The sequence below is a fragment of the Oncorhynchus keta genome, chromosome 19, assembly GCF_023373465.1.
Source record: "Oncorhynchus keta strain PuntledgeMale-10-30-2019 chromosome 19, Oket_V2, whole genome shotgun sequence".
In the NCBI taxonomy this organism is placed as follows: domain Eukaryota; kingdom Metazoa; phylum Chordata; class Actinopteri; order Salmoniformes; family Salmonidae; genus Oncorhynchus; species Oncorhynchus keta.
In genome coordinates this window covers 38,031,572-38,058,811 of record NC_068439.1, presented here as the reverse complement: position 1 = coordinate 38,058,811, position 27,240 = coordinate 38,031,572, and the positions used below count along the sequence as shown (strand labels likewise).

The 27,240-nt window shown below is 40.7% G+C and overlaps 2 protein-coding genes across 3 annotated transcripts in view; both read left to right on the top strand.

Annotated features, from left to right (window-relative positions):
• LOC118398227 (voltage-dependent calcium channel gamma-7 subunit-like) overlaps positions 1 to 11,760 on the top strand; it is a 28,598-nt gene extending 16,838 nt beyond the window's left edge. The window contains exons 4-6 of the mRNA XM_035793368.2: positions 3,999 to 4,139; positions 7,417 to 7,562; positions 8,791 to 11,760. Coding sequence (XP_035649261.1) covers positions 3,999 to 4,139; positions 7,417 to 7,562; positions 8,791 to 9,261 — 758 coding nt within the window. The 3' untranslated portion in view covers positions 9,262 to 11,760. The remainder of the gene's footprint in view (positions 1 to 3,998; positions 4,140 to 7,416; positions 7,563 to 8,790) is intronic.
• Positions 11,761 to 15,385: 3,625 nt separating this feature from the next.
• On the top strand, positions 15,386 to 26,645 carry LOC118397756 (voltage-dependent calcium channel gamma-4 subunit-like). Of its 2 annotated transcripts, none has more exons than XM_052470485.1 (6): positions 15,386 to 15,528; positions 18,696 to 18,991; positions 19,479 to 19,706; positions 22,733 to 22,816; positions 23,408 to 23,548; positions 24,149 to 26,645. In XM_052470485.1, the coding sequence occupies exons 2-6, from the start codon at positions 18,961 to 18,963 to the stop codon at positions 24,964 to 24,966; spliced, it is 1,302 nt and encodes a 433-aa protein (XP_052326445.1). In that variant the 5' UTR covers positions 15,386 to 15,528; positions 18,696 to 18,960; the 3' UTR covers positions 24,967 to 26,645. The 2 variants fall into 2 exon arrangements, with proteins under 2 accessions (XP_052326445.1, XP_052326446.1); XM_052470486.1 differs by lacking the exon at positions 15,386 to 15,528 and adding an exon at positions 18,493 to 18,572.
• Positions 26,646 to 27,240: the final 595 nt, after the last annotated feature.

Sequence of the window (27,240 nt, the reverse complement as noted above, 5' to 3'; positions counted from 1 at the left end):
ACTGCGAGGATGATCAGCTGTCCATCCTGTCTCCCTGTAGTGCTGTCTTAGGCATCTAACACTCATTGCAATTTATTGCCCTGGCCACATCTGCAGTCCTCATGCCTCCTTGAGACATGCATAAGGCACGTTCACGCAGATCAGCAGGGACCCTGGGCATCTTCTTTTTTTTGTGTTTTTCAGAGTCAGTAGATAGGCCTCTTTAGTGTGACCTTAATTGCCTACCGTCTGTAAGCTGTATGTGTCTTAACGACCATTCCACAGGTGTCTGTTCATTAATTGTTTATGGTTCATTGAAAAAGCATGGGAAACAGTGTTTAAACCCTTTGCAATGAAGATCTGTGAAGTTATTTGGATTTTTACGAATTATCTTTGAAAGACAGTGTCCTGAAAAAGGGATGTTTCTTTTTTTGCTGAATTTATTTGAATTATTTAAGATGTGGAAACTTGGAAAACCTTATAAACTGTACAACATTGTGGCCCAAAAGTGGACTGTATAGACCACAATGGAACCTGACACACTAGGACAAAGGACATTGACTTTACTACAGTACATTGTTCTATAAAGCATGCTGCAGGCTTAACAAACTGTGGGGAATGATAAACATTTTCTCTTGGGAATGAATGTTAGTTACTTCATCGTTATTTTATATGATTTCCTTTCTTTGTGATTGACAAGTGATACAACTGAATTAGGATGGTGGGGGCTGATATTAAATAAAGCATGTATTTCTGTACACAATTGATCCCAATCCCAAGTCAACCTGTGTAACTACTTCATAAAGACTTTGTAGTCATGTAAGAAAGGAAGGAAGTGAAGCAGATGACAATCTTTTTCTGTATAATTCATGTGTTCACTCATTTGAATTAATAACACATTATTATTTACAATGACAGCAAGAGGCAAAAGGCCTCCTGTGGGGCAGGGGGGGCGAAGATTAAAAGTGTATGACAAGACAGACAACAACACACGGAAGACACTTGGCAACAGCACAGATACATCAGCAGACAGTGGAGACAAAGCACATCACGACAGGAGAGACACCACCACAGTACATGACGGGAGACCTATGGCAACAAGACAACATGGCACATGCATTGTTAAGGGCAGACAACAGTACAACAAAATCGGCAGAGACAAAGCACAATCACGACAAGCGGGACATCACAACACTACATGATGGGAGATCTATGGCAACAGTGCAAAACATTGTAGGAACAGGCAACAGCATGAGGGACAAGTGGCAGACTACAATACAAGTAACAACACTACTGAATAGACAAATAGACAAGGCAACAAATCATTGCAGAGCAAGCAGACAGATATTTAAAAAAGACACATAATCAGTAGCCGGAGTTATTGGTTAGCATGTAGTGCAAACCAAGCATGATGTTTGCATAACAGCTACAACATAACATCTACAGCATAACAGCTGCAACATAACAGCTACAGCATAACAGCTACAACATAACATCTACAGCATAACAGCTTCATCATAAAAGCTACAGCATAAGATCTACATCATAACATCTACAGCATAACAGCTACAACATGGCAGCTACAGCATTATAGCTACAGCATAACATCAACAACATAACAGCTACAGCATAACAGCTCCAGCATTACAGGTCCAGCATTATAGCTCCAGCATAACAGCTGCAACATAACATCTACAGCATAACATCTACAACATAACATCTACAACATAACATCTACAGCATAACATCTACAACATAACATCTACAGCATAACATCTACAGCATAACATCTACAGCATACCAGCTACAACATAACAGCTACAACATAACAGCTACAGCATAACAGCTGCAACATTACAGCGACAGCATAACATCTACAGCATACCAGCTACAACATAACAGCTACAGCATAACATCTACAACATAACATCTACAGCATAACATCTACAACATAACAGCTACAGCATAACATCTACAACATAACATCTACAGCATAACATCTACAACATAACATCTACAGCATACCAGCTACAACATAACAGCTACAGCATAACATCTACAGCATAACATCTACAACATAACATCTACAACATAACATCTACAGCATAACATCTACAACATAACATCTACAGCATACCAGCTACAACATAACAGCTACAGCATAACATCTACAGCATAACATCTACAACATAACATCTACAACATAACATCTACAGCATAACATCTACAACATAACATCTACAACATAACATCTACAGCATAACATCTACAACATAACATCTACAGCATAACATCTACAACATAACATCTACAGCATAACAGCTACAGCATTACAGCTACAACATAACATCTACAGCATAACAGCTACAGCTTAACAGCTACAACACAACAGCTACAACATAACAGCTACAGCATAACAGCTACAGCTTAACAGCTACAACATAACAGCTACAGCATAACAGCTACAGCATTACAGCTATGACAGAACAGCAACAGTATAACAGCTACAACACAACAGCTACAGCATTACAGATACAATATAACAGCTACAACATAACAGCTACAGCATAACAGCTACAACATAACAGCTTAACTTCTAAACAGCTACAGCATAACAGCTACAAACAGCTAAACATAACAGCTACAGCATAACATCTAACAACATAAACATCTACAACATAACAGCTACAGCATAACAGCTACAACATAACAACTACAGCATAACATCTACAACATAACAGCTACAACGTAACAGCTACAGCATAACAGCTACAGCATTACAGCTATGACAGAACAGCAACAGTATAACAGCTACAACACAACAGCTACAGCATTACAGATACAATATAACAGCTACAACATAACAGCTACAGCATAACAGCTACAACATAACAGCTACAGCATTACAGATACAATATAACAGCTACAACATAACAGCTACAGCATAACAGCTACAACATAACAGCTACAACATAACAGCTACAGCATAACAGCTACAACATAACAGCTACAACATAACAGCTACAGCATAACAGCTACAGCATTACAGATACAACATATCTGTCCTTCTGTGGCTCAGTAACAGCTACAACATAACAGCTACAGAATTACAGACTGTAAGTCATTATAAAAGCAGCTAAATGGCATATATATCAGCTACAACATAACAGCTACAGAATTACAGCTACAGCATTACAGCTTCAACATATCAGCTACAGCATAACAGCTACAGCATTGCAGCTACAGCATTACAACTACAGCATAACAGCTACAACATAACAGCTACATTATTACATCTACAGCATAACAGCTACATTATTACATCTACACCATAACAGCTACAACATAACAGCTACACTATAACAGCTTCAGCATAACAGCTACAGCATAACATCTACACCATAACAGCTACAGCATAACAGCTACAACATAACAACTACAGCATAAAATCTACAACATAACAGCTACAACGTAACAGCTACAGCATTACAGCTACAACATAACAGCTACAACGTAACAGCTACAGCATAACAGCTACAACATAACAGCTACAGCATTACAGCTACAACATAACAGCTACAACGTAACAGCTACAGCATAACAGCTACAACATAACATCTAACACATAACATCTAACACATAACATCTACAACATAATATCTACAACAATACATCTACAACATAACAGCTACAAATCATTCACATACTTGTATACCAGTTTAGACCATTCATTTTTGTTCAATGTGTTATGTATAGTGCATTAATTTATTTATGAACTTAATTATTCATAAATAGAGGAAGAGTATAACAGAAAGCATTTCCCACTGAATGCAGCTTAAGTTTCATTATCCCAATGGGACACTGAAACTTGGTTTAAAACGATGTAAAGAATGTTGAATCTTTTGACTATGTTTGATTTGTTCAATTTAATTGTTTTACTTCACTCTCCCTCCTCTCAATATATCTTTCTCTCTTCTTCTGTCTTTCTCTCATCCTGTTTCCTTCTATCCTTTCATCAGAGATGGTACGGACAGCCACGCCGTTCCCCATGGTGTCGCTGCTCTTCGTCTTCACTGCCTTCGTCATCAGTAACATTGGACACATCCGGCCACAGCGCACCATCCTGGCCTTCATCTCCGGAATCTTCTTCATCCTCTCAGGTACGGAGCCACATGCTTTTTTATGATGAAAGGAAATTAAGTTTCCCATTGGCTGTTGTTTTAATGATGTTCAGTATTTAAGATACTTATTGGTGGATGAGAGCTGCCAATGGTATGTAAAGTTGGTTCTGTGTGGTTGGGGTCTGGAACCCCCCTGATTGGTTGTTGGTTTAGTGGCTTGGCTGACAGCATATCCTGATCCACAGTTGTCTATAAGATTACATCAGTTTCTATTTGGGGGTATTGCAGTTCTTGCTCACAGATGCTAGCCTAGCACGAGATGCTGCTGACAGAGCAGTTATGTGCCCATCTTGTCCTTATTACATGTCACTGACCTGCAGCAGTGAACGATTGTACTGATTCAGGCTCAGATTTAATAAGTAATGGTTTTCTAGTAGTTAACTCAATGAAGGTATTTTTTGGTGTAAATATTGAATTATAAATGTGCGTTCCTGTATTATACAGTGCATTCAGAAAGTATTCAGACCCTTTGACTTTTTCCACATTTTGTTACATTAAAGCCTTGTTCTAAAATTGATTAAATCGTTTCGTCCCTCATCAATCTACATTCAATACCCCATAATGACAAAGGAAATACAGGTTTTTAGACATTTTTGCAAATGTATTAAAAATATAAAACTGAAATATCAATTTACAGAAGTATTCAGACCCTTTACTTAGTACTTTGTTGAAGCACCTTTGGCAGTGATTACAGCCTCGAGTGTTCGAACTCATGGCTTGGTTGTTGCTCTGGCATGCACTGTCAACTGTGGGACCTTGTAGAGACAGGTGTGTGCCTTTCCAAATCATATCCAATCAATTGAATTTACCACAGGTGAACTGGAAACAGGTGTTGCACCTGAGCTCAATTTCTAGTCTCATATCAAAGGGTCTCAATACTTATAAGGTATTTCTGTTTTTTTATTTATTTGCCAACATTTAAAAAAATATATTTTCACTTTGTCATATGGGGTATTGTGTGTAGATTGATGAGGAATTGTTTTTATATAATCCATTTTAGAATAAGGCTTTAACGTAACAAAATGTGGAAAAAGAGAAGGGGTCTGAATACTTTTCGAATGCACTGTACTTATGCTAAAATGTGTAATCTATTCTACTGAGCCATTTACTTTATGTTCATATTATTATATTTTATATCTTATTATTTCTTCTTGTTGTTGAGTAGGCAAGAAGGAACAGGCAAGTAAGCATTTTGTTTGACTAATAAAACTTGAAACTTGACATTCTGGGCTGTGAATTGAGAAATAAAACTTAAAATATTGTAAAACCACAACAGCTTCAGATAATGGGTCCCAAGAAACGACTTGAGAAATTGACTGGACTTGAGAAATATTGAGTTTGTTGTTGTTATTCACTCTGTTTCTTTGAAGCCATTTGAACAAACGGACAACTCTATAGATGCTCAGCGTGGCATTGTTCTCAATGTCTTTGCCCTAGAAAATATGTTATGGTTGCCAATTCATTCAATTTCATTAACATTCCACAACACAAAATATAGAAAATGTAACGTTCTCACACCCTGATTCAAGATCAGGATCATACATCCTAACCCAAACCATTCTGAAAAAACAGAATGGAAGTCACAAACTGGCTCCGGTGCAGCCTGCCTTTCTTCAGAGAGGGATAGCTCTCTGTTCTGTGTTTTCTAGCACGCCCATTCAGAATGGCTGACTTCTGCTGAGAAGGAAGCAGGCGAGGAGCTAGCAGCAGCTAGCCACAGATCCCCCTGCTGAGACAGTAAGGGGGAGCCAGGTCACTGGTTCCCAGGAGCTTCGGTCGCTGCTACTGCAGCTGCTGTTACTGCTGCCTGCTGGAGCCTGCTGCCTGAATCTCCTGCTGTTGTTTTTGTGGTGCTGGTCAGGGCTGATTATGTAGTGGGGCAGTTGTGCTGGTTAATGGTGGTGGAGGGTTTTGGGGTCAGAGGCTGCAGAAGCCGAAGCTGGCTGGCTGGGGAAAACCACTGACACATAGTTTAATGGGGTTTTCTTTCTCTTCCATCACTCCGCTTCTATTTTGTCCTCGTTTATCGCAAATTCGCAGGCATGCAGGCAGCGGTTGAGATTTGGTTTCCATTTAGAAAGTATAATAAGGCTAATTTATTCCAAATAATGAATAATGAAAATGTGGTTCAAGAAGGGGTCTTGTGGATTTTCTTATTCAGTTGTTTTATTGTTGTCTTTTAATGCGTCAGGGGAAATGTGCTCAAATGTTTGGCCATGCGAGCTCTTTTCAGTGTGAAGGCAGAATCGTGTAGCAACAATGGTGGCTGTCGGAAGGCTATCTGAACAAACAATTGAGATACTGCGGTTATTTTCAGCAGTGACACTAATTTAGCTAGTCTGGTGTACTACAGCTGTGGCGCTCATATTTGTAGTAGTAGCAATGTATCATAATCACGTTTTACTATCTATAATGTATGATTCTTGTTTTCATAAAATAACACTCATAAAAAAACAGATTTCACTTTGACCTGCATTGTTGTGAAAACAAAAAGATTTTCACTGTACCCTGTAATCACACCTGCAACCCTGTACATGTTACTATTACACTTTAAATCTAAATTATACCTGGAATTCTACCTAGAACCAAAAAGGGTTCTTCAAAGGGTTCTTTTTAGGTTCTAGATAGCACCTTTTTTTCTAAGAGTGTAGGCCACATACTGTCCCACTTTCGGGTCTGTCTTGCCCTCTATGTCAAGGGGATCTATTTGGATGCCAAGACAATAAGCAGTCAGAGATGTACTCGTATAAAATAATACTATGTCTCTCCACCTTTCTTTTCATCTCAACCTCTCTCCCTCCATCTTGCTCACTGTGTATCCTGCTGTCTCCAAATCTCTCTCTCGCTCTCCCTACTACCCACCCTCCCCTTCATGTTCACACTCTCTGACCCATTCCCCCACCCACTCTCGCCCCTGGCGTTTGTCCCTCCCCTCCTCCCTTCCGCTCTCTTTCCTCCACCCTTCTCTCTCTCATTCTCACTTATGATTCCCCATCACCCTTTCTCTCTCGCTCACTGTTTCATATAATCTCCTCAACACTGCGCACTCCCTCTCTCCCCTTCTCCATTCTTTCTCTCGCTCCTCTTCCTCTCTCCCCCCTCCACTTGCTCGCCGCTTCTCCCCTCCTCCTTTCTCTCCCCTCTTCCTTTCTCTCCCCTCTTCCTTTCTCTCCCCTCACTCCATGCTTTCTCTTTCCATCCATGCTTTCTCTTTCCCTCCCTTTTTCTCTCCACCCCGTCCTCTCCTCCTTCTCAGGGCTGAGCCTGGTGGTGGGCCTGGTCCTCTACATCAGCAGCATCAACGACGAGGTGATGAACCGGCCGCGTGAGCCCGAGCACTTCTTCCACTACCACTACGGCTGGTCCTTCGCCTTCGCTGCCAGCTCCTTCCTCCTCAAAGAGGTCAGCATACCTGTCCACCTGCCAGCGTAGTGCCCGACCACTAACTATTAACCCCTGCTAACTGCTAACCGACTAGCTTAGTGCTTCACTGTTAGGACCCCCCCCACCCCCAGCTCACATCAATATTCATAAATGTTAGTAGCGCACACTTTAGGGCGACAGCTCTGTCACAGCGGCAGCTTAAAAACGCTGCTGTTGTCACTGAATATACAGTTCGCTGGAGGGCTTTTCTTTTTTTTTCCAGACCCTCTGCAGTGGCAGGAGGAAGAGGAGGGGGAATAGCGCTTAGCATTGGCGTTGACGTGCTCAAGTTTCAAGGATGTTGTACTAAGATGTCAGTGATGAATAGTGGATGAGGATGTAAATGTTTGTGTCTGCTGTTTGGCGCAACATTGCATTTTTGATAACGAGTTATTACACAGAGGAGCGGTTTGAGCATCATAAAGACATATTCCACCGTTGAAAATAACTCACGCATGTAATGTTATAAAAATGTTTAGTATTTATGTTCATTCAAAACATTGTGTTGCTCTTTCAGGATGCTACATTACATCCTGTTGTATTGCGTTGTTATTAAAGGCGCAGTGCAGTCAAATACGTGATGTACCTGTGTTTTATATATATTCTTCCATACTGTGAAGTTGTGAAAATTATTATAATGCACTTTTAGTGTAAGAGCTGTTTGAAAAGACTGCTAGAAAGGTCTGCCTGTTTTGGAGTTTATAGACCATTAATTTCAAACCTCTCTGCCAATAGCAGCTAGTTTTCAGAATTCCCTTCCCAACTCAGACCACTCCCAGACAGTCCTAAGAAAATCCTTGAATGAGAAATGACTCTTTGCTAAAAAGCTATTTTTGTTTCTTCTTGACCATTTTAATTGAAAATAATCACTGTGCTATACAATTACTACTACTACTATTTCTACTTTAATTGAAAACAGTCACAGTAAGGCACTTCATCGTTACCCAGACATGATTTGATATTGAGATAAAAACGGCTGCATTGGACCTTTAAATGTTCCAGTGTTTGTTGTGTTTCATAGTCCAATACTGTATGTCATTTTTATATACTATAGATTTTTTATTTAGGCTTCTTTTTGCTGTGGTTCATAGTGTTCCTGATGTATGACGGCCAAATGTGTCACATCACTTCTTTGTGATGGTGTTTCATGTCATGTAGTAATATGAGCCACGGTATTTCATAGTGTGCTTGCGCTGCTCTCTCCCAGGGTGCCGGGGTGATGTCTGTGTACCTATTCATGAAGCGCTACGCCGAGGAGGAGATGTACCGGCCCCACCCGTCACTCTACCGCCCCCGCCTGTCCGAGTGCAGCGACTACAGCGGCCAGTACCTTCACCCCGAGTCGTGGCCTCCTCCGCAGAGGGGCCGCAGCGCGTCTGAGGTCTCCAGTGACATCTCCATCCAGCTGAACCAGACGCCCCCGCCGCCCAAGGGCAGCTCCCAGCAACAGCAGCAGGCCCCGTCCTCTGGCCCCTCCTCGGGCGCCAGCTACCAGCAGTCCTCCTCCTCCTACCCCCACCACACCATGTCCTCCCACCCCCTCCACTCCAGCCACCACACCATGTCCTCTCACCCCAGCGGGCCTCCTCCCCAGTCCATGCCCATGGCCATGCCCCCCTCTGCCCAGCCCCCTCCCCGCTACCACCAACACATGCGCATGAGTGCCTCGCCATGCTAGAAGGGGGAGTGAGGGATGAGGGAGGGGGGTAGACAGAGTGAGGGTTGGCTCTGTTGTACTCGCAACACACAGAGACAGATGCAAACACACACGCACATACACACACCCAAACACACAGATGCACGCATGAAGAGTGTGGGAGGAGAGATGGAAGCGAGGATGAGAGAAGGAGATTTAGGAGATCAAGAGAAAGAAAGGAATGAACGAGGGAAAGAGAACGAGGTGGGCGGAGGATGATTTAAAATGTGTGCTGTGCCTCAGATGAAGACAGACATTTTAGCAAACTTTCAGAGAGAGGGAGGAAACGAGAGAGGGAGAGAGGGGGGGGATATGATAATTATTTACACAATAAGAAAAAGAGGGAGGAGAGGTATGGGGGGGCTGTAAAAAAAGAGTGCTGCTGTTTCAGAAGAAGACGCATTAGATGCATTTCAAGCACTAACACACACAAGAATCAAGGACACATTGTATATGCATAGAGATTTATACTTAAACTGTATAGACATTTTTCTTTAAGTGCTGGGAAAACAAATGTTGAAAAATGAACCATGTTTGTCTTTCATGAGATGTGTATTACTGTATGATTAGGTCTATCATTGTATTAATTGTATTGTTTGTATTTGAGAGGCATTGTTGGATGAATGTTCCCGTAGACTTCTGAAGATCATTCAAGATGGTTCTGTGACTCAAACTGTACATATTATAACATATCAGATTCTCCTCTAGCATTCTTCTACTATACATGTCCAGGTCGCAGGCTTCAGCATCCGTTTTGGAATCCATAAAAACACTTGAATTTTTGTTGTTATGTTTTTGACTAAAATGTCATGGTAACAAAGAAAATCCATAACTTTCCATCATTTATAAATATTTACGACTGAGAATATAAAAAAAAAAATGTTTAAAAAAATTACTACCAAGAATGAGAGCATATTTGCAGATCCCGCGAGGCTTAGGATCTTCCTTTGATTGCTAATTAGCTTGAGTGTTCATATTCTGTAGCACATGGCTGATTACCAGTAGCGTATCTTCTCTTTATAGTTACCAGAAGAGCTTCCCATTTAGCGATGGAGTAGATTGATGAAGTAAAGACTGTGTTTGTTTTGAAATGTTTACTTTTCTCCTTCTGACTGTGACTGGGTTTATATAATACATGCTGCCTATGTAGCCTACCCACTGTACTACATGTTTACATTCTATTCTATGTGTATTGGTATACTTATAGTAAATGTAACACACACACACACACACACACCAGCTTCAACAGTCCTGCTATAACTACAATTACTACTACTACTACTATTTCTACTACTAATATCAAAATAAAGATTGTGGCCATTATCATTAGCTATGTTTATAAACATTTGTATTATAATAATAATGTCAGTAAATGCAACACGACAACTTATAAAACCATACATGAGGATGTGAAAGACAGAAAGGGGTTACTATGAGTTCAACATGGTCGGATATAAAGCACAGAAATATATTTCAAGACAGCGTCTATGTCAGTGAGAGCATAGACAGCGTCTATGTCAGTGAGAGCATAGACAGCGTCTATGTCAGTGAGAGCATAGACAGCGTCTATATAAAGGAGAGCAAAACATGACCAATGGGTCTCTGTACCACCCTCTAGTGCTGTTGCTGTGAGTCTGATAGCTCTGCATCCGGGTTGAACGTTTGTATCATGACATGCACACTTTTGTAGCGAACAAGACCGATAGCAATTCCTGACTTGGGGATAGATTTATAACAAAGTCTTGTAATATCGCAGTACAAATAGTGAACAAATCCCACTAGACATTGAATTGCATTCCAATTGTTTTCCTAATACGATGTGATTGTTTTTCACGAATTCCAGATCTTTTCCTGCAATCAGATAACTTGATCAAATGTTTTTTAATATTTATATTGTTCATTATGTAGCAGATGCACATACACATGTGATGGAAGGTAGTATTATTTAGTTTGGGACCCAGGACAGTGATGTACAGCCTATAATAGACTATAGAGTCAAATATATGAATTCAATATCAAAGAACAGGACTGGCTCCTGCTGGAGAGAAAGTGATAAGATAACTAATATTTGTAGCTTGTTCTATAATCATAACAGGTAGAATAGCGTATTGGTGTAGTTGTATTAAAGCTATAGTGTAAATATATATTTATATATAAAATATAGGCCTATTATAGGCCCATTATTATTTGGTGTGAAAGGTTGATTCATTGAAAGAGAGAAAGAGGGAGAGAGCGAGAGGGAGAAAGAGGTGACAAGGGTAGCTATAAGAATTGTTTAAAACAAATGCTAAAACTATTTTGTATTTTGTCAATGAAGTATTATCCTCTGTTGTTTTTCCTCATTAAACTACTCTGTTAAATTGAGGTTTGCTTTCAGAGAGCCATATGGCTTCACTAGCCAATGAATGTTATTGAAGTTGAGGACGATTGGGGTTTTCTGTAGCTGAAGTAAGATTCTGTTTTTTTCTCCATGTTTGCCTTCCCCCCACAACTGTTCATTGATTTCCTTAGGCTTCTTTTTATTGCCTTCACTTCTTCCTCCTCTCGCTTTCCATCCCCTCATATATGACTACCTTTTGAACTTTATTGATCATTTGTCTTGGTTTGTTTCTCAAATCCCCATTAATGTAATGTCTCTTCTCATTGCAGGCCTCGTTTCTCAACTCATTCTCGATTTCTTTCTTCTTTTTGTAATGGCGCTCTCTTAGAATCTGTCTTTGAGCTTATTCAAATGAACTGTGCCTAACAACAGTAGCAGAGATCAAAGCTATTCATTATTATTAGGAATATTATATGATAATTATTATTGTTGTTACTTACTATTATTATTAGTGTAAATATGTTACCCATATTTACAACAAAATCAATGGTACTATTTAGTAGTAATAATGACAATAATGCCATTTTCTTTTTGCTAAGAAATGCACTAATGAATCTGAGCGATTGTTCATACCTTGAGAACATGAATAATGTTATGCCTGGGGTTGTTGAGTAACATGTCACTGTTCTACAGCTATTGAATAAATCCTAGGGGTAAATCTGTGTGCGTGCTTAATGTTTGTGGTCAGATGTCTTTACGGTTTTTGACTGCACACACAATCTCACACACAAACAATTACACACATACACACCCTTGCAAGAACCTACCGCTGATGTCAGGAACTTTTAGAGCTGAAAAGATCAACATGGCTAAACTATATTGTGGTGAAATCCTGTTTGCACACTGGTGTAGAGAATGAATAGCAGGACTGGAGATTGACATACTGACATATTTTATATAGCTTGGTAAATGCCCGCAGCTTTTGTGTGTTAATACAAAGCTCTACTTATTCAAGGCCATAGGAAATGTATCAGTTGCTTGTGTGCGTGTGTGTGTGTGCGTGTGTGTTTGTGTGTGTGTGTGCAGGGGCGGACTAGTAAAGATTAACTGTAAAATGTGTTACCTTTTAATGTTCCATGAACATAGCCAGTCTTGATGTTTTAATCTGATTGTCAAACAAATCACTTAAAAAAGGAGGTTACCTTCACACGTTCATCCAAAATAATTCCAGCATCCAAACTTTGAACTGTGCACCCACCAGCTTTCCTTCAATTCGCATGGCTGAAACTATCTCACCGGAGAAAGAATCCGAGCGACTTGCCATACTATTTTTGGCCAGATAGCATCAGGTACATGGGCTACACTCGAGTGGATCTTGTGGGCGCCTTAAGCGGAGAAATGATACACATTACCTATACTTTATCACCTTTGGATATACTGGAAATACAATTGCAGACCATCAAAGCTGGCAGTGAACAGGTATTTCAGGTTTGCATTATGTTTTATGCCTGTGTAAATAGAATTGTAATTCTATGAGAAGGCCTACAAAGACTGTTAGATTAATTACCTGTCACTTTGACTTGAATATGCATAACATCATGAATTCAATGCATTGTCACAATTAAGTTTTATGTCACAGGAAGGCCAAAAATATCATCAAGAACAACAACCACCTGAGCCACTGCCTGTTTACCCCATTCAGAAGGCGAGGTCAGTACAGGTACATCAAAGCTGGGACCGAGAGACTGAAAAACAGCTTCTACAGTATCTCAAGGCCATCAGACTGTTAAACAGCCATCACTAGCACAGAGAGGCTGCTGCCTACATATAGACTTGAACTCATTGGCCACTTTAATAAATGGAACACTAGTCACTATAATAATGCCACTTTAATAAAGTTTACATATCTTGCATTTCTCATCTTATATGTATATACGGTATTCTATACTACCTATTGCATCTTAGCCTATGCCACTCTTACATTGCTCATCCATATATATATATATATATATATATATATATATATATATATATATATATATATATAATATAAATATATTCCTATTACATTCCTTCACTTATATTTGTGTGTATTAAGTTGTGGAATTGCTAGATATTACTGCACTGTCATAACTAGAAGCCTAAGCATTTCGCTACACTCGCAATAACATCTTCTAACAATGTGTATGTGACCAATAAAATTTGATTTGATACCTAGAGATCCTATTAAATTTCTGAAGGAGCTATGTCCTAAACGCCGCAATGTTCCAGAATTGGGTAAAAATGGCAGCCATATTGGTCAGGGAACGAATGGCAGTATAGGCATAATTTTATAATTGTATGAGTTTACTTATGCAGGAAAATCTAAGTAAGGCATGCGTTGTATCAGAAAAGGTGTAATTTAATTATTGTCAAAATATAATATTGTCATATAATTATTAGGTTTTATACCAATTTTCTGTATAAATGGCCTCTAAAATATATGAATACTGAATAAAATTATAAACACAACATGCAACAATTTCTAAGAGTTAGAGTTCATATGAAACCAGTCAATTGAAATAAATACATTAGGCCCAAACTATGTATTTCACATGACTGGGAATACAGATATGAATCTCTTGATCACTCAGGCATTGTGTTGTGTGACAAGACTACACATTTTAGAGTGGCCTTTTATTGTCCCCAGCACAAGGTGAACCTGTGTAATGATCATGCTTTTTAATCAGCTTCTTGAAATGCCACACCTATCAGGTGGATGGATTATCTTGGCAAATGAGAAATGCTAACTAACAGGGATGTAAACAAATGTGTGCACAACATTTTTGAGAAATAAGCTTTTTGTGCATATGAAACATTTCTGGAATACTTTATTTCAGCTCATGAAACATTGGACCAAAACTTTACATATTGCGTTTATATTTTTGTTCAGTAGAAACAGACCGTAAATGTAAAACAAAATATTGGAAAGCTGTGAGTGCTATTATATCTAAGTCCTACATCACGATTTCAGCCAATGCATGGATACAGATTGAAAGCATTGTTTGAATTAAATGTTGGCATATTGGCAGTTAATTATAATTTCCCGGCTACCTGACAAACATACAGTGCAGGTAAATCAATTGTTTTACTAAATATCTTATCACAGCACTGGCAATGACCAACTCTCTGACCAAAATGGCTGACCTTTATACCATCATAAGAATGTTAATGGTCATTCTAGTATTCTAATTCCTAATTCTATGTTCTGTATGGTGAACGATAGTGATTGATGTCATAATATAGTATACTTATGTTAATGTACTTCTTGGCTTCAATGTTTTTCGGTATCAAATTAGAAACTGTTGGCTGATTTCTTTAGGAAATGGTGAGGACACCTGTCGTCAAAAGTTGATTGCACAGGTGTGCGAAGCTGTCTCGTGACTTCCCTGCTAAAATTGGCGCGCTTGGACATGATTGGATACAAACCTTTTCCGTTAAAATCTTTCTCAAACCTTTGTTGCAGTAGCACCTGTCAAACGTGGCTATGCATTTTATATAGCTAATCCTTATGGCATAATATATCTATATATTTTTTAATACTTGAGACTGGCATTACGTTCATATAACCCCCCTTTATAATAAACATTGATATACTATTTTCATAATAACACACAAATCTATAGGCTCGTAATTCACGCAAAAATGTATATTAGAATTGCTGTTACAATGAAGGAATTCAACGTGTGATTTGACCTATGGATTTGACCTATTATTCAAAAACACCTTTTTCACTCACTCTCCCCCTCGCAACTCCCACCACATCCCTCGACGTCGTTTCGTTTCATTCTATTCTTGCAATGTCTACGGCTCTTTCTTACGTCTCTTGCCCATGCCTCGCATGCGGAGTCCGTCCACCGTCAACCACTGCAGAAGTTCAACAATTACAGGTAAAACATTGAGCAATATTATTTCCGTAATATTCTTTATCATTCTAATAAGGATAGCATGGAATACTGTTATACTTGCATGATAAAATGAGGGATGCAGACGTTAAGTGTTTTCAGAGCAGTTCCATGTACTATACATAATTAACCTAGTATACATGTTTAACAGTATTAGCACATACTTAACCTATATGTTTTTTAAACAATATTGCGTTTATTCATTTTAGAAAATACATATTTATTTTATGTTTACACAGAAATGTAGCCTACTTGGTACAATGACAGCTATGTCCAAATCAATAGCCGTGAGACTATTTACGTAAGCAAAGCACTCAAATATTCCTAATGCGCATCAACTGTGTTCAGACTTAATAGAGATTACTCAAAAGCTGTTAATAACTCAACATCTTATTTTAAATCGGATTTTGTCAGGTTTCTTAACCTAGCGTCTCTCTCTCTCTCTCTCTGCTGGTGTCGCAAGTGGTATTTATGTTCATAAACAAAATGTTGATCTTAGCCAACAAGACAGAGGAAGTTCAACATTTATCCAGACCTCCACTTGTTCGTTTTCTTGGTCCATGTACATTAATCGGTTAATCAATCGGGGCAGCAGGGAGCCTTGTGGTTAGAGGTTGCAAGTTCGCAATCCCGGAGCTGACAAGGTACAAATCTGTCGTTATGCACCTGAACCGGCAGTTAACCTAGGCCGTCATTGAAATAATAATTTGTTCTTAACTGACTTGCCTAGTTAAATAAAGGTTTAAAAAAAGACAATGGTCTTGCTTCTGCTTTCTATGACGCTTCATGTTCTTGCCCCTTCAGCAGCAATTGCCAATGACTATAACGACATAATTGCTTAACCAGGGTGTTGTGCATTTCTTTTCACAGATAGCAATAGCCATATCAATGCAATGGTTCTGATTTATGATTTCAAACACACATGCACGCACGCACAGACATTAAGTATTCAGAGCTACTTGCCTCACCTCAACTTTTGCCAGACAGATCTTCTTTACTGTCAGTAAATACAGTATGTAAATCAGGTAACTGTTCAGGATTCAGACCAAATATAAGGAAATTGTGTATCTCTGTGTGTGCTTTTGTATGTGTGCACAATGTTTTTAATGAAATTGAATACACACTGTGTGGAGAAATGCAACTGAGTGCAATTAATATCAAGGTTATCCTCTTGTTGTTTTGGCCTATACCTTTTGTTCACTCTACAATGTTATATTCTTACTGAATCTCCCCAATCACTCACCATTGAATGCCACATACACCCCATAGCTGTATGTTCACGCATTTCAGTATGCGGTTCTGGTTGGTCCTTGAACTAGATCTCTTCATTTATCATCTTCTGTGTTTATGTTGCCGATGGCAACATTTCCTCCATATCTGTGCATCTGGGTTACTTGCTTCTAAACAGTACATACAGGAACAACTATAGAAACAAAAACCTTCTATTGGTTTTGACATGGAGGAAAATCATCTGTATGATTCAAACGAGTTTCAGTGGGTTCAGGTATAGATTGAACTAACTTTATTTTTTGAAAGAAACTTGGTTTGAAAATGTGAGTCATAAACCACTGTCAGATGACTATCACCTAACTTTTCGTCGATTATATTCTCATTACAATGCTCCCACTGCAGTAAACTGAATCATTGAATGCATGCTGCATCCATCAAAGAATGTCATAAAGAAACAATTGCGTTGTAGGTCATTATTGTAAATACAACCGTATTCGCTGCTCATTAATCATACTGTACGTACATTTTCAGTTGATGATACCACAGCTGCACACACACACACAGCATATGATAGCTCAACTAAATAATGATACTGATCGAAGAGCTTGTCATCATCAGAATGTTCTTGATTACTTCCTTAATTGAACAGTGCAGTTTACAGAGTCGGTTAACGCACGGGTCTAAAAAATCCCCATCAATATCCGTCAATATAGATGTATGGCCTGCGTCTCAATTCACCGCATCTGTCTATTGCTGCCTTCGGTGTCTGCGGTGGAAGGTGGCGGAGCTACAGCGCTGTTTGTCAGACCATGAGACATCCCGAAATTCGGTCTTCTCACAAAAACGTCTGTAGTGTCCGAACCGTTTGAGCAACAAACTAATATAACCACACTATTGAAAGGGGAGACTCTCACAAACACGATGCTCTATGACCCCCACTAGTATGAAAGTAACCCATACAAAACAATGGAAGTATGGAGGTAGTTTTGTGGCAACAAAAATAAGGGGTTAAATATATGTACAAAAATAAAAATGACCAGCTTTCTTAAATTTCCTATATATAAGACCGACACTTCAAAACATTTTGACTGCCTTTTTAACATTTATGAATGTATTCCTATGGGCTGTAGTGGTAAAGGCCAAATTCAATATATTTTGTATGTTTTTTTATTTAACTAGGCTAGTCAGTTAAGAACAAATTCTTATTTACAATGACGGTCTACCCCGGCCAAACACGAACCCGGACAACGCTGGGCCAATTTTCCCAATCACAGCCGGTTGTGATACAGCCTGGAATCAAACCAGGGTCTGTAGTGACGCCTCAAGATGCAGTGCCTTTGACCACTGCGCCACTCAGGAAACTTAAAACAAATATTTTATCAAATATAATTTGGGATTTTCTTGGGATACCTAAAGGGGTCCTAAAATAAAAATATATATTATCTAAATGATCCATGATATGACCATCTTAAAACAATTCCATATGTTAGCTTAGTACCTTCAATTACTCACTCTATTAAAAATATATATTATATTGAGGTCTTCAGCATTGGTACTTATATTTGGTTTAATGTCGGCAAAATCCACTCAGCTGTTTCAACTGCCCCTCACCCCCCACTCCCTTCTCGCTCGCCGTGTTCAGTTCCGTCCTAGACTTTGGAATTCGCTGTTGCCATGGCAATGGATAGAGCACGCTCTCTCACTTCTTTCCCGTTCCCTCTTGCTTTATATATCCCTCTCTCAGTGTGAAATGTGGAAACGGATCAGCTTATTTCCTTTCTGGTCTGTCATCGCAGAATGTACAAACACAATTTTATTAATGATTTATCTTTTTGTAAGGTTCGGAAAGAACATTTTACTTGGCTTCCCTCTCACGTCACATTAATTTATTCCATCCTTTCTTTTTCTTCTTCTCCCCACAGGAGCAACACTGAGATGCCTGCCAGTGCCATGACCACCCACTGAGAAGAGGGACGGAACCGTGAGTTGCGGATCCACGCTCACATACAGACGAACCAGAGAGTGTGAAAGAGGAAGAACACGGGAGCAGAGAGAGAGAGACACACACACAGGGGAACGAGAGAGAAGAGAGGAAACGAGAGCGGGAGAGCGGTCGATGGATGGCGCTTGGACAGAGGGGACACTGAAGGCGCACTCTTCACTGACGAGGAACAGCAAGCTGCAGACATGGAGGCAAAAGGCAGAGGCATGCCCCAAGGTAACACACATTTCACTAGAAACACACGCACAAACACACACACACACACTTAAGAAAATACACACTTAACAGATGCCTGGATTCAAAAGACAACAATATGATTTACCCAAGTCATTATTCTGTAACTAGACTAGACTAAGTCTTTTTGCCCTTTTTCGAAATGTGCTTTTGTATTAAAACAATTAAAAGTCATCAGAAAGACAAAGCACTGACAATGCGTTTTTGTAATTGGCCCTCTGGGGTTAATAAAGTCCTATTGAATTGAAATGAAAGCGAGACACACGTTTTTTGACATACAGCTCAATATCGGGTACATTTTGTTTTATCGGTTGTTACCTTGGAAACAACCAACAAATCTACACCATTCAAGACAATGCTCTTGATTTCTAGCTTTCATGCGTCCTTACTATTTCACCAACTCTCCTTCTCTTTCTCCATCCCGCTCTCTCCTCCTTCCCTCTCCTCCTTTTCTCTCTCTCCGGCCCAGTCATGGTGTGGTGGGAGAAGGGGATCCAGGTTGTCCTCACCACTTTGGGGGCGTTTGCAGCCTTTTCCCTGATGGCGGTGGCCATTGGGACGGACTACTGGCTGTACGCACGGGCCTTCATCTGCAACAGCACGGCCAACTCCTCCCAGGACGACCCCAACAACAAGGACAAGAAAGACCCTGGAGCCCTCACACACTCTGGCCTCTGGAGGATCTGCTGTCTGGAGGGTAAGGGGAGGACTAGACGTGTGTGGGGAGGTGTGGAGGGGGAGGGGTGATGGGGGTCCAGTGTATTTCCAGAGTTTTGGTGGGGTCAGATGAATGGCTCTGTGTGTGTGTGTGTGTGTGTGTGTGTGTGTGTGTGTGTGTGTGTGTGTGTGTGTGTGTGTGTGTGTGTGTGTGTGTGTGTGTGTGTGTGTGTGTGTGTGTGTGTGTGTGTGTGTGTGTGTGGATCTGACGTCTCTGAAGCCACTCTAAAATGTGCAGTTTTGTCACACGGCACAATGCCACATATGCCTCAAGTTTTGATGGAGAGTGCAATTAGCATGCTGACTGCAGGAATGTCCACTAGAATGTAATGTTAATTTCTCCACCATATGACGCCTCCAACGTCATTTTAGAGAATTTGGCAGTACGTCCAACCGGCTTCACAACCGCAGACCAGGTGTATGGCATCGTGCCATTCATCTGCCACCATCACTTCATGTTTCAGCATGATAATGCAAGGCCCCATGTCACAAGGATCTGTACACAAGTTGAAAATGTCCCAGTTCTTCCATGGCCTGCATACTCACCAGACGTGTCACCCATTGAGAATGTTTGAGAGGCTCTGGATGGACGACAGCGTGTTCCAGTTCCCACCAATATCCAGCAACTTTGCACAGGCCACAATCAACAGCCTGATCAACTCAATGCAAAGGAGATGTGTCGCGCTGCATGAGGCAAATGGTGGTCACACCAGATACTGACTGGTTTTCTGATCCACTGTGCTTTTTTTTAAGGTATCTGTGAACAACATTCCCAATAATGTGAATTCCATTGATTAGGGCCTAATCAATTCATTTCAATATGAACTGTAATTCAGTAAAGTCTTTTAAATTGTTGCCTGTTGCATTTATATTTTTGTTCAGTATATTGTTAACATTCGCCTTCTACATCTAGTTACATATTGAACTTTCATCCTCTCAGGCCAGGGGAACAATGTATGAATTGATTTCGCTCGCTATGATGCTTTCTTCAGTGAGATACACTATATATACAAAAATATGTGGACACCCCTTGAAATGAGTGGATTTGTCTATTTCAGCCACAGCCGTTACTGACAGGTGTATAAAATCGTGCACACAGCCGTGAAATCTCCATAGACGAACATTGTCAGTAGAATGACTTTACTAAAGGGCTCAGTGACTTTCAAAGTGGCACCGTCATAGGATGCCACCTTTCCAACAAGTAATTTCATCAGATTTCTGCCCTGCTAGAGCTGCTCAACTGTAAGTGCTGTTGTTGGGAAGTGGAAATGTCTCGGAGCAACAACGGCTCAGCCGCGAATTGGTAGGCCACATAAGCTCACAGAACAGAACCGCCAAGTGCTGTAACGCGTATTGTATAAAAATTGTCTGTCCTCTGTTGCAACACTCACCACTGAGTTCCAAACTGCCTCTGGAAGAAATGTCAGCACAAGAACTGTTCGTCAGTAGCTTCATGAAATTGGTTTCCATGGCCGAGCAGCCGCAAAAAAAGCCTAAGATCGCAATACCAAGCGTCGGCTGGAGTGGTGTAAAGCTTGCCGACATTGGACTCTTGAGCAGTGGAAACTTGTTTTCTGGAGTGATGAATCACGCTTCACCATCTGGCAGTTGACGGATGAATCTGGGATGAATCTGGGTTTGGCGGATGCCAGGAGAACGCTACCTGCCCCAATGCGTAGTGCCAACTGTAATGTTTGGTGGAGGAGGAATAATGGTCCGGGGCTGTTTTTCATGTTTCGGGCTAGGCCCCTTAGTTCCAGTGAAGTGAAATCTTAAAGGTACAGCATACAGTGATATTCTAGACGATTCTGTGCTTCCTACTTTGTGGCAACAGGGAAGGCCCTTTCCTGTTTCAGTATGACAATGCCCTCATGCACAAAGCGAGGTCCATACAGAAATGGTTTGTTGAGATCGGTGTGGAAGAACTTGACTGGCCTCCACAGAGCCCTGACCTCAACCACATCTAACACCTTTTGGATGAATTGGAACGCCGACTGTGAGCAAGGCCTAATCACCCAACATCAGTGCCCGACATAACTAATGCTCGTGGCTGAATGGAAGCAAGTCCCCCTAGCAATTTTCCAAAATCTAGTGGAAAGCCTTCCCAGAAGAGTAGAGGCTGTTATAACAGCAAAGGGGGGGAACCAACTCCATATTAATATCTATGATTTTGGAATGAGATGTTCGACGTTTAGGAGTCCGACACAGTGAGACCTGGATGAGTGCATTCAGAGCAGTGGAGGCTGCTGATGGGAGGATGACTCATAATAATGGACGGAATGGGGTGAATGGAATGGTATCAAATACATAGTTTTCATGTGTTTGAGACCACGCCATTACTATGATTTGTCCTCCCCTAAGTAGCCTCCACTGATTCAGAGGACATCCAGTGGGCAGTGGCAGACAGTCAGTAGGAGAAGGCTCATTTCAAGAGCTGCTTATCTAACCTATTGCAGTCTGCGAGAAACTAGCCTCATCAAGAACCAGGCTTGACAATGACGTGATTGTGGAGGTATGGCTATGTGAGACTAGCGAATGTCAAAAAGGGCAATTATGAGCAATGAGTCAGTGGTGATAGTCTGATGGAGTGGTTCTCCATTTGCGGTAGACAGCTTCAACAAAAGAGGACAACAACACAGCCATTTTATATAATATTTGTGGTGTCTGCTCAACATACTGAAACCACTGATTATGGCTCCTTGATTATTATAGAACGTTTTTGTTGATTTAGTCTGTTGTTTTCTTCTGAGTACAAGGGGGGTTCATATGACTGTCATGAAAAATACATTGTGTTTGAGCTATTTTAACCGACTTGGAAAGGGATTCAAATGAATACTTAATATGTCCAAACACCAAGCCCCAGATATCTGATTCTCTCTCTAATACTCCCTATTCTCTCTCCAATCTTTCTGTATCTCTCTCTCTGTCTCTGTCTCCCTGTCCATCTTTCTGTCTGTCTCTCTGTCTCTTTGTCTCTCTGTCTCTCTCTCTCTCTCTCTCTCTCAGGGCTGAAGAGAGGAGTGTGTTCTCAGATCAATCATTTCCCGGACGATGCAGACTATGATCAGGATGCAGCAGAGTATCTCCTGCGTGAGTAAGGGGACGTGGGCAGTGGGAGGATGTCACTAGAGAGATGTGATGTCGAATTGAAAAGAAAAACCTGGGAAACAGCAGCAGTGAATGCCCAGGTGCAGGGTTATGAGTAAGCTAACTCAATGAGTATCTATCATTTAACAGAGAGAATTATGACAAAGCAATAGGATATTCCAATCAAACCAGAACATTGGTTGGAATTAGAATGTAGGATAGATTTATTAATTTATGTAAGGTGTTACAGAATACTGTAAATGCTTATTGTAGCACATTACTTTACTCCAGATGGTGACAAAGTCACATATGCAGCTTGAAATGTCACCTTCACAACTTCAGCTTTAATCATTCATCTTTAATATATTTTTGCTACGCTCAGCAGGTTATGACACCAAAGGTTGCCGTCGCATCCAATATTATCAGAGGATAGGAAGTAATATCTAAGCAGAGCTCCAGGTAGAAGATACCCATAGGCACATATCTAGGATCAGCTCGGATCCCCAAATGATAACGATAACCACCAACCACTGTCAACATAAAACTGACCTTAGATCAGCAAGTAAGGACAATTTCACCCCCATCCGTCTGCAGGTGTGGTCCGAGCCTCCAGTATCTTCCCCATCCTGAGTGCTATACTCCTCCTGATGGGAGCGATGTGTGTTGCATCCAGCAGCTTCTACAAGAGCAAGAGGAACATCATCCTAGGAGGAGGCATCCTGTTTGTGGCTGCTGGTAAGGCGCTGGTGTCTTGCTCTTGACTGTTTCTCTATTACTCAGTACACATGGGGAGGGTTTCCCGGACACAGTTGAAGCCTAGTCCTGGAGTTAAAATCATGGCGGTGTCCCATATTTATTTTCCTCTTGTTCAGATGGAATGCAATAGCCCTACTCGGCCTTAAATGTTCTCAATGGCCTCTGAACTAATTCTCCTTTTTAACTTGTAAATAGTGTTATTGTCAAGGAAGTTCCTCATCCTTTCATCCATCCATGATATTCCCCTTTGTGTTGTTTTCCCCTCCTCATAACTCATTTCATGTTAACGATATTGGTTGTGGCTTAGATTTCCCAAATACATCATCCGTTGAGTGGAGACTCAGGTCAAGGAGGCACAACACAGCAGTAGGGATAAAGATAGCTTATTTAGTATTATGGGATAAATTACCTCCTGAGTGGAGATATGGGTCAATGAGACATTACACAAGAGAAGTAATCAAGTTGAGATGGCTCCCCCACCCCCCAATGGAAAAGCTCAGAGAAAATTAATGGCATATTATATTATAATATTATTATTATTATTATATTATAACCTTTCACTTCCTCTCTTTCCCCCAGGCCTGAGCAACATCATCGGTGTGATCGTGTACATCTCTGCGGCACTGAGCGACATCTCGCCCAAGAAGGATGAGGACAAGAAGTGGCATTACTCGTATGGCTGGTCCTTCTACTTTGGAGGCCTCTCCTTCATCCTGGCTGAGATGGTGGGTGTCCTGGCTGTCAACATCTACATCGAGAAGAACAAGGAGCTGCGCTGCCGCTCTCGCACCGAACTCTTGAAGAGCACCACGCACGCCATGCTCCGCCTGCCCAGCTACCGCTTCCGCCGGCGCTCCCACTCCAGCTCGCACTCTTCCGACCCGCCACGCTCCCCCTGCGACACCTCACCCACAGGCGCCAAGAGTTTTGCATTACCGCCGTCTGCCCCGCCTTTCTCTGTTGCCACCCTGCCAAACCCGCACCATGCTGGTGGAGGATTAGGGGGCGATATCTCCATGTATACCCTGACCCGGGACTCCAAGATGGGGAGTCTTGGTGGCGGGGGACCCCCCCTCTACGGCACCGTGGACCGGGCCTCCCTCTACCAGCTGCACAACTACTTCCCCAAAGAGGAAGTGGGGGTGATGATGAGCGGCACGCTGCCTTCTCTCTCCAAGTCCAACCTCTCTGCGGCGGGCCAGAATTCCGCCGTCGGAGGCACTGCCATTGCGCCCCTGAATACCTTGTCGTCCTCCGGTCCTACCCCCCAGCAGCCACCTCTGCCCACTGGCACCATGGAGAGAGAGAGGGGCATGGGCACCCTGGACCGCCTGGGGGGCAAACGGAACAGGGACACCGACTCGGACACGCTGAACAGGAGAACCACGCCAGTGTGAGCCTCGGAGATAGGAGCAAGAGCCATGGAGGTGGAGGGCAAAATGGCGGGTAACACTTTACAGTAAATCCCTGTCGCACAACCTACTTTTCGCTGCCATAACAATGACTTAACAAGTAACGCTTTCCAGTTCACTACTGGTAAAGCCTACTGTTCGCTGCCATACATAACAATGACTTTGCGGATTTTATAAGCAGTCACGACAACTAGTGTAAATTCATGACAACTGCCTTAACACGGTCATGACGGCTCATATGGTGGCCTAAGTTCTGTAGTTAGCTTGCATAGGTAGCTTGCACATACTTGCTGTATGCGACATACTAGTATTTGACTACCTAATGTATTCGTGTTTATGACTGCTTATGACACTGATATTTCGAGGACTGTATGACAGGGCTTCTGTAAAGTGTTACCAAATAGGGCTGTAGAAATATGTAAGATAACTGAAAGAGAATAGTTGGCCATTCCCTGCCCTATCACTCCATCTCAGTCTGTTTTTGACTACTATGAATACATCTATTCCACTGACTAGAATATCAAATGTATTATTAACAATATTATTGAGTATATATTCATTTTGAAATGCACAATATGTCTATAGTGGTAAACTTTGGGTTGTCTTATCATTCCGAGTGCTTGATTATCATAGCCAGGTTACAAGAGTGTAATGATTGTAACTTCTTGAATATTATCACATTGCTGTTGTTTTTATTCTCGTAATCGTAAATGCAGGGTAAATTTGTACATTTGAACTATGATTTTTGTATTTTTGTATTTCTTTAAAGTTGAAAATGTTCCTTGATTTCTAGCTCCATCACACTTAATCTGATGGTGTCAGGCGAGAAGCATGTGCGCAAATATGAGTGTAATATTGTATTTATATTTAATTTTAAATATATATTTATTTTATTATTATTATTTATAATAATAATAGTCACTTATTATTATTGTTATACTTATTGTTATTATTTTTAAGGGAATTTTTTTGTTTGTTAATACAGATATAACCAACAGCCTAATCTGTGTTTTTTATTGTTTATGACAAGTGTATTAGATTATAGACTTTATATGAACCTATTTATTTTAGCGATGGTATATATTCTTAATGTTATTCGTTAAAGCAGCGATTCTCAACTGATGGGTCGCGACCCCAAATTTGGGGTCGAATGGGTCACAGTCTGAATTTAAATGACTAAAACCAGGTAGTAAGTGATTAAACAATTGAATTTCTGAAATATTTTTCTTCAAGCATAGTATTTTCAAAATAGAGCTAGCAGGGCTATTTAGCGGATTTAGTTGATTTTGTGGTCTCAAACCAGTGAGCTTATCAACACTCTTCATCAAGAATATGGGCAAATTTGACTTATTTCCTTAGCATCAAAAATACATTCCAGATTACATTTGATATACATTATGCGAATATTGGGTTGCGACTGGGACAACCTGGTTTAATCCGGGTCCTGAGGCAAAACCAGTTAAGCTGCTTTAAAGAGCCTACTTTGGGGTTAGCGGGCTGTGATCCTGTGATCCTGTAAGTGAAGAAGACAACAATCTCTTCATGGTACATGATATTTCTACTCTACTGCACATGAGTCAAACTAAGGACATTTGTGATGTTTAAGCAATACAAAATTCTGAGCCTCAAAAAGAACTACAAAAAATACATTCAATAAACTTGTATATGAAAATGGGTTGTGTGGAGTGTGTTATTTAACATATAACCAAGATGGTAATATAACAAATGAATGTCAAAATGTTTGCCACCACATATCTGGTAATTACATGGTGCTCATCTTTTCCATTCATATACTGTAGCTGGAGATACAAAACCTGGGACATGGACTCATCTGAACAGAAGACCACTTTTGAGGTAACAGAAAACATCTGAAAAACATGATTTTAGAGTGTAATGTCTCGTCAATACCTCAACAAGGGACCTTGATTGTCCAGTTGGTATTGGATCAGAGGTCAGAGGTCACAGAGATTAACGCTGGGGCTAAGAGAGATCCAGGCCCAGGAAAGCAGCAGAATTCCTTAACACATGACTACAAAGGCAGTTAATTAATAATAATTGAATAACGCTGAATCTCTTCACTCTTGGGATGGAAATGATGAAGACGATCTGCCCAGGGGAAAAGTGACTGTTTTAATCTCATTAAAGTAATGACTTTGGAGGAGGAAGGAAGCTAGGGAGGGAGAGGGATGCTCTATTTGTTCAAGAGCATGGAGTGCACAGTTAATGTGTGATTTAGTTGGGGAGTTTAATTAGTCCTTC

Coding starts and splice junctions, on each gene's coding strand:
- LOC118397756 (XM_052470485.1), top strand. CDS start 18,961: ATGGAGGCAAAAGGCAGAGGCATGCCCCAAG. Junction 19,707..22,732: donor GAGGATCTGCTGTCTGGAGG/GTAAGGGGAGGA, acceptor TCTCTCTCTCAG/GGCTGAAGAGAGGAGTGTGT. Junction 23,549..24,148: donor CATCCTGTTTGTGGCTGCTG/GTAAGGCGCTGG, acceptor TCTTTCCCCCAG/GCCTGAGCAACATCATCGGT.